The sequence below is a fragment of the Phyllostomus discolor genome, chromosome 6 (genome assembly GCF_004126475.2).
Source record: "Phyllostomus discolor isolate MPI-MPIP mPhyDis1 chromosome 6, mPhyDis1.pri.v3, whole genome shotgun sequence".
NCBI lineage: Eukaryota > Metazoa > Chordata > Mammalia > Chiroptera > Phyllostomidae > Phyllostomus > Phyllostomus discolor.
Genome location: NC_040908.2, coordinates 160,723,416 through 160,731,982, shown reverse-complemented (window position 1 = coordinate 160,731,982; position 8,567 = coordinate 160,723,416). Strand labels below are relative to the sequence as shown.

Below are 8,567 nucleotides of genomic sequence, written 5' to 3'. Positions count from 1 at the left end.
GCACTAAGTGGTAATGAAAAAAGTACAATAAAGTTTAAGTAAAAACAATTATGGGACTGATTTACCTGCAAACCAGTCATGCCTATAAATTAATGAATGGGATTCCTTGAGAACTAAGTTTCTTGCTATCAGAGAAGGAAATTACAGATAAGAAAATGGACCAGTGGGGTTGAAATGGATTAGAGCAGCAATCGTCAACCTGTTCCATCTCCTGTCACACATGACTAGTTACTCAAATTCTGCAGCATACCAAAAAATATATTTTTTGCTAATGTGATTAAAAAATAGATATAATTTCTATTCATTCACATGGATGGCTATTGTGTTGGCACTGTCATTTTTTCTTTGACAATCTAAGGGAAAGGGGTTTGTGCCTCTGTTACAGAACAACAAGGGGGTCCTAAGGGCGGCGGATGTACTATTACCTGAAAGGAAACCCCCAGGTTCATTATGTCCGCTGCCAGAGGAAAGACGTCTCTCAATGCCAGACATTTGTGAAAAGGAAAGGAAATGTTTATTTAATGCTATACAAACATATAGTAGTGACCTATGTCTTCATCAAAATCCCAAAGTATGTTAAAATATCCACAAATACACAGTCCTTTCTTCCCCCCTTTGCTCAGTATGGGGTACCATATCTCAAAAAAAGAAAAATAGAAGTCTGTGGGTCAGGCAGCCCCCAGTTCTCCCCAGTAATCTGTCTCAGCTGGTAGGTCTCCCTGGGTTCCCGGCACCTTCAGCTGTGTGGCCGGGTTCTCTGCTAAAGCCAGGTGTTGTTTCCCCCCTACTAAAGCTACAGGGAGCCCCACTCTGGAAAAGCTGCATGGTTCTCTCTCCACTGTCCCAGCTGTGTGGTCCTCTCTGCATAATGGCTGCGGGAGTCTCCACTCTGCCAAAGCTGCGTGGTTCTCCCTCCCAGGACTGCTGCATCTGGGTTTTAAACCCCGAACCAATCATCCTCTGCAGCCCCATTTCTGACTCCTCCTACTATCAGTTACACTTGCCAGCACTCTCAAAGCCTTCCAGCTTTACTGGGCTGCCATGGTGAGTCTGGGTAAGTGAGGCCCCATGTCATGGAGCCAATGTTCTCCAAGCTCCCACGCAGGTGTTGTAACTCGGGCAACCTGCCCCCCAGTCATGTCTTGGTGGGGAATTTACTTCTATTTTCCTGGCTCAGAACATGGCCACAGCTATTTAACATATCTAGGTCACCAGTTAAAGGTTATAGATAAGTTACATGACCATTCAGAGGTTAGCTGCAAAGCTGTTGCTATGCAAAACAGCTCTCAATGGCCCTCTCCATTTATCCCTTCCACCAACCTACACCTGTGGTGGGGGGGGGGGGCGGTGAGGTCCTCCTAATATTTCCTGGACACCCCGAGGTCTGGACCCCATTCCAAATCCGTATTTGGAGTCCCCCTGTTTGCTGCACCCTGTTACACCTCTGTCTAAATAGTCAGGGATTAGTTGTTTTAAAACTTCTGTGGCACACAGTTTGAAAATTTGTGGATGAACGTCAGAAACATCAGTATACAGTAGTGTTTAACTTAATAGAGTTATGAGGGATAGGTAGAGAATAACCTACATTATGAATGTATACAAAGTATATAAATATATACCTCCTACTTCTGTAGACAAGAGAACAGAGAAGTAAAACTCCAGTATCAACAAGCATAACTGGAATACAAACACTGGCTTTTAAATGCCACTCTTTAACAAAAGAAAGGAGATTCTTCAGAGAAATGTGATAGTAGAAAGAGTGGCCAGAGAGGAAACACAAGCAGGGAGGAAGAGGGATCCATGTCCCATCCACTAGCTCAACAGTCCTTGAAATTCTGTGTATTTTTTCCATTGTCTGGGAAAGAAAGCCTTTGAAGATGTGCTTTTATTCCAAGGCCTGAAGGGCAGGAAAAGGCCCATAATGCTTAAGGAAGAAGCCCATTAACACCTTGAGGTAATCACTCCCCAGTCTGAGAAAGCTACTACTGTAACCAGAAAAGACACCGGCGTTCGAGCTGCCTGTCACTACCAAATCCAATAAGGAATGATAGTGATTGAATCTTTTATAGGCACTTTATTCAGATGGCCAGCGATCCGAGAAGATGGCGGGTTCATACCCTAATAAACCATCTTGCTCTTTTTTTCCCAGCCAGATCTTTTATAAGGGGGTTGGGGGAGGGCAAACAAGGCGTCAGCGAGAGCCTTTGAAATTGAACAGTTGCCTCCAAGGGGGAAAGGTAGTTGCTTGCTTCTTCCTGGTACAGATGTCTCCAGAGGAGGTAATCTCCAGCCAATGCCCCAGGAGGTCAACTGCTTAATCTCAGGCGCCAGGATGGGCCTTATTTGTAGTTACTGAAACAAAAACTTAACATACACGTTACTTGCTAGATTTACGACTATTTACCTTAAGCTAAATTTTTCCAAGCCTTAAAACCCTATCACTGCCACCTTTACCTGTCAAACAATATGTAACTTCTTCACCCTCCCCTATCCTGCCAACTATATAAGTCCTCAGAACAAAGGACATGCATGCTTGCCACCCTACCTCACTATAGGCCACTCCTACCTTAGCTGCCTTTACCCTGCTTCACCCTGAACCTGTGCCTTTCAGCCTTCCAGCCCCAGCCTTAACTAGGCCCATAGTCTTCCCTGAGAAAGGATCACAAATAAACCCTGCATGCATGTTAATAGGCTCATTGAACTGTAATTCTTTACTGCATTGGGAGGAAGAAGCCAGTTTCTGGGAGTTTGTCCCCTAACAGAAATAGTCGATTTTGTGATAGGGATAGAGGAAATACAAGACGAGCCTCTATGTAGCATTGTGTAGTAACAGAAAGTGAAGGAGTGCTAAAACAACAACAAAAACAACAAAAACAAAAACCTGGCAAAGGAATGAAGCTCTGTCAATGGGACACAAACAGAAAGAGCAACGAAAGGTGAAAGCTGAAGAATCTGAGCCAAAACCAAACCTAGTATTGGTTATTTTCCATAATAAAAAGTAAATACATGAGAATACTAAGAAATGACTCAGGAAATAAATAATTGAGGAAAAGATACAAATACGGCCGATATCATGTGATGAAAAAGCATTTCACTTTAGTCTCTGAAAACTGTTATCCAGTCACATCATGAGGAAATATCAGAAAATCACAACTGAAGAGCATTCTGTGAAATACCTGACTAGTACTCTCAACACCGCCATGGTCAACAAAAATAGGAAAAGACAGAGAGCTTGTCACAGACCAGAAGAGAATAAGGAAACACAGTGTACAAATGCAAACAGAGGATGGGATATTAGGAGGAAACCTAATGAAATCTGAATGAAACCTGCAGTTTAGAAAATCATACTGTGTCAAGCTTGGTTTCTTAGCAGTACCAATATATCCTGTAGGAAATAATAAGAAAGAATTTAATCATTGGTATGGCTGCTATAACAAGTTACTGCAAATTTTACTTACTCACACTGTGGAATCCAAAAGTTTAAAATCATTGTCCCTAGACAAAAGTCAGTTTGTTTCAAAGCCATGCATCTTCTGGTGGCTGCTACCATTTCAAGGTTTGTGGTCACACCCCCTTTGTCTGTGCTTCCAAGTTCACATAGCACACACCTCTTTTACCCTTTATCTGTAGTCACTTCTCCCTGACTTCCTCTTAGGTTTCCATGGGAGTGCCTTTAGGGTCCACAAAGATGATCCCAGATTAAATCCTTACTTCAATCATATCCACACAGTCCTTTCAGGCCAGAGAAGGTAACTCAGGGAGGTTCCAGGAATGAGGATCCTTTTGCAGGCTGTTATGCAGACTCTCACAAGGCCGCACTGAATCTGCACTGTTTTAACTGTTTTTTCTCTAAGTCTAAAAGAATCCCAAAATGAAATGATCATTTAAAATAAGAATTTAAAATGGTTCCAAGAAGGGAAATAGCACCATAAAGACAGAAGTGAATATCTGTGTTATGCTACTCAGCCCCCAAAACACCAGCAGGAGAATATTAGCTTCTCCAAGCAAAATCTTACAAATAGTGAACTACTGAAGCCTCTTATTCTATTGAGACAGCAAATTAGACAAAGGCAAATATTTCAGTGGGTAGGTTTTGTACAGTATAGAGGTCCCTGAAAATCAATATTAAAAGCATAAAGTTTAACCCCTGAACTAGCATGTTGAATGTGCTATATTTTTCTTATTATAGATACTGCCATGTTTATATTCTATACAGATATTTAGAATCATTTTACTTAGGTACATTTCACATGTACAAGTGGTGCATTCAATATCCGCGAGGAATGAGCATCAGAGACTTTCAGGGGTTCAAAGGTGTTATTTTATTGGCCAAGTTTAACCTGCGCAGGGGCGAACTCTCAAAGTGTTCAGTGACACAGTGCCCACAAGGAGCTGCAAATGAGAGCCACGCGAGCGCTTACAACTACGTTCTTATATAGGGGAGGGCAAACAAGCGTTATACAGAAGCAAACGTGGCAGTTAGCAATTCGCTTACAAAGCCAGCTCGGGAATTTCAAACCAAGCATTTTTGCATAGGGCGGAAAGGCAGGCTGTTTGTTCATTAACCTAGTAATCTCCTGGCTCTAGCCACCTAGTTTTCTATTTTCTCAGTAAAAACTACAAAGCACTGCTTATCTAGCCTACCCAGGGGAGAACGTCTGCTCGACACGGGATGTTTGCTTAACTGCACTGTGTCTCCCTTATCATTTCCTTTTAGCTACAATGTGGTTCTTGTCTATTAGAGGAAATTTAGTTCTTAATTTCCTTATTCCCAACACAAAGTATTTTCAAACATAATCAGATATGAGCCTTTAAATAATCTCTTATTCAATGTCTTTTTCTGATTTTATTTGACATTTTAGTTGTTGCTACTTAATGAGACATCATTTCTAAGTAAAACTATGTAATTGTTGCAGATGATTCATTTGCTTTTGGGATTCGAGAAATCTTTGTGTCCAAACTTTGGGGTGCACACAATGAGTGGGAATGCACAGAAAAGTAGAAAATGAGCTGTGGTGCTTAAAATGCACTATACACCTGCCTAGAAACTATCTGTTATGGATGATACACTACAATCACCAATAGTTTAAAAATTCACCATACTGATACAGCTGGACTCAACCTTTAATACTTTTATTCATTTCACTAATAGCTATTGAAATTGAGTATGGAATAGACACTCATTTAGGTACTGTGGATGGTGTTGTAAACAAAACAGACAGAGCCACTGCTTTCATAGAGTCTAAGTGGTAGTTGGGGAAGAGACATAATAAAGTGGACAAGCAGACATTCAATAGGTGATGACTCATGAGGACCATGAAGAACAACCCCGAGTGCCATGGCCAGGTGGCTCTGTATGTTGCAGTGTCATCCCTCACACCAAAACTTGCAGGTTCCAGTTCCTGTGAGGGCACATACTTAGGTTGGGGGTTCTATCCCTGGTCAGGGTGTTTCTCTCTATTCCCTTCTTCTCTCTCTAGTATCAATAAAAACAAGTCCTTTGGTGACAATATTTTTTATCATTTTTTACTCTTATTTCATTACAGTTGTCTCAATTTTTCCCCCTTTGCCCTCCTCCCCCTAACCCATCACCCACTTCCCACTCTGCTGTCCATGTCCGAGGGTCATTCATACATGGTCTTTGCCTAGTCTCTTCCTCTTCATTCCAACATTATCCCCCTCCCCACCTCTGGTCACTTTCAGTCTCATCCATGTTTTCTTGCCTGTAGTCATGAACAAAATGGGAGAGAATTTTTTTAAAAAAAATAAGTCACAGGGAAAGGATATTCTGCATGGCAATAAACAATGACCATTTTACAAAGGTGGTCAAGAAAGAAGCCTATGACAGAGTAATATTTAAGCACCAACCTTAATGCAGTAAGGGAACATTCCACATAGGGGAGACTAAGTACAAATGCCCTGAGACCCAAACATGTTTGGTGTTGTCACATTAAAATATAGGAAGAAAATCAGTGTGAATGAAGTAGGGTAAAAGAATGGGGATGTAATATTAAGAATAGTATGGTAAATGGAGAAGACGAAGAACTTCTATGTATGACCCACAGACAAGAACATTGATGAAGGGAATATGATACAAGGGGGCAAAAAGCATGGAGAGAAATAAAAGGGAGAAAAAAATGGGACAACTGTAATAGCATAATCAATAAAACATATTTTAAAAATATTTTTAAAAAGATCATTTAAATCACAAAACTAGACATAAAATATCAGCATTAACCATTTCCAAACATTTCCAGAAGCAAAATGTACAACATTATTGGTTTCTATTTGAACATGCAGGTATCCTCCTGGGGCACAAGAGTGCACTTTGCTCATGGTCTTCTTTGTGGCCGTATTTTATGAGTGCTTGCATTGAGCTGTTAGAAAAAAAAAGTTCATGTTGAACAAGTGAATAAAAAATATCCTTAAGAAGTTTTTGACAAGTGAACCCCAAGACATCTTAGCCTTTCCTGTTCAGGTACATTTCTGGAAATAATGTTTCCCATTTTTAGGACAGGAGACTTTGGAAAGGGTAAGGTGACTACTTTGGGACCTTATTTTCCTGTGGTCTTAATGAAACTACCTTACTGTGCATTCCACAATGTTCAAATCATAATCCTAAAGACAGTTTTGCCATTAAGATAACCTTCATGAGTGCACTCTTGACCCCCTTGTTCCTCAGGCTGTAGACCAGGGGGTTCAGCATGGGGATGATCATAGTATAAAACACAGATGCAATTTTGTCTGTGTCCATGGAATGGCTGGAGTTGGGCTGTAAGTACATGAAGATGAGAGTCCCATAGAAGATGAAGACTGCAGTGAAGTGGGAGGCACAGGTGGACAGAGCCTTCTGATACCCTGAAGATGAGTGCATCTTTAGGATGGTGATAAATATGAATATGTAGGAAGTCAAGATAACCAGAACTGCAAAAGCGATATTGAAGCTTGCTACATAAAGGAGAACCAGTTCATTAACATGTGTATCAGAGCAAGAGAGAACCATGACTGCTGGAATGTCACAGAAAAAGTGATTGACCACATTGGACTCACAGAAAGAGAGGCTGAATGTGTTTCCAGTGAAAATGGAGGAATTCAGGAATCCCCAGATATAGCAACCTATGGTCAGACACACACACACTGCTGTGGTCATGGTAGTAGTATAATGCAGGGGTTTGCACACTGCTACATAGCGGTCATAGGCCATAGAGGCCAAGAGGTAACCTTCTGTAGTGGCAAAGCCAGAAAATAAGAACATCTGAGCAGCACATGCATTGTAGGAGATGACCTTGTGTCCAAGAAGTAATTCAGCCATGACTGTAGGAGTGACATCTGAAGAGTAACACAAATCTGCCAGAGACAGGTTACTGAGGAAAAAGTACATGGGAGTGTGCAGACGAGAGTCAAACAGAATCAACACCATAATTCCCAAATTCCCAATCACTGTGGTGAGGTAGATGACAGTGAACATGATCAAGAGGGGGGCCTGCAGCTCTGGGTCATTGGTTAGTCCAAGGAGGATGAACTCAGTCACTTCTGTAATGTTCTCCATCAGTGTGGAGAAACACAAATGCTTGGTGACTAGGAGAACAATGAAAGAGTGACAAAGACACTTAAATTGAGGAGGTACGTACAATATGTATTGTTTTGTTATAGCAATACTTGTATTTCAATATTCTCCAGATAAAATATGGGCATCATAAAAAAATGAAGTGCATTAAGTATATATAAGTTTTCAGTTTGTTGAATCTGAAGGATCCTTATGGAAAATTTCCCTAATTTTCAAGTTCATGAGTTTATAAATTGTGATATAGAAAATTAAATAACTCGATGAACAGCTTATCCACAGTGAATGTACCTGTGAATCAACTTTTCCAAGGCATAGTAAAGACATGTACTTGCATGTTGCTCACCTGTCAGAAACAATTCCAGGTACTTTAAAAGTATATACATTATGTCCTCTTAAGATTATTATGTTTATTTTGTTATTGCATCCATTTAAATTAGGATGCACAGGAAGCTAAGTAATTTTTTATATCCAAATACATGTAATTGACAAGCCATGCTTTGGATCCAATCCTACCTTTGAATCTATACTTGGCGTTCCTAAGTGTGATGGTCTTAATTATATTTAAATGAAATTGAATTCTACTCAATATACAGTTACCCCTCATCTCCTTTGGTTTAAACTCAGTGTTTGGGGCTTCATAGTATCATAACTGAGAGATTTATAGGATAGGAACATACACAACCAGGAAAAATACAATTCTGAAGAGAAGGCAAAGCATCTGGTACAGAGCTCTGGGCTGAGGTGTGTACTAGCCTGACTATTTACTACCTAGGAATCATTCATCTTAACTCAATTTACCTGAACCTCATATACTCATCTGTTAAATTAAGACAGTAATAAAACCTAATCATTTATAGTGTTATTGTGAGAATTAAATAAAGTAGTATATTAGAAAAACAAGAAAACTCTGGGTTTGGCACAGTCTGATGAGTGCTAGCTACCTATAGTATTACTGTTAGGATGGTATGATTGTCTCTATGTTGGTTTAGGAAAAACGGGT

The 8,567-nt window shown here is 40.3% G+C and overlaps 1 protein-coding gene across 1 annotated transcript; it reads right to left on the bottom strand.

The window, feature by feature from the left end:
* Positions 1-6,480: 6,480 nt before the first annotated feature.
* Positions 6,481-7,549, bottom strand: LOC114500294 (olfactory receptor 5B3-like). Its single transcript, XM_028516946.2, has one exon. The coding sequence runs from the start codon at positions 7,547-7,549 to the stop codon at positions 6,611-6,613; it is 939 nt and encodes a 312-aa protein (XP_028372747.1). The 3' UTR covers positions 6,481-6,610.
* Between the last annotated feature and the right edge of the window lie 1,018 nt (positions 7,550-8,567).

Excerpts from the sequence above, each read along its gene's own strand:
- LOC114500294 (XM_028516946.2), bottom strand. The coding sequence starts at position 7,549 with ATGGAGAACATTACAGAAGTGACTGAGTTCATCCTCCTTGGACTAACC.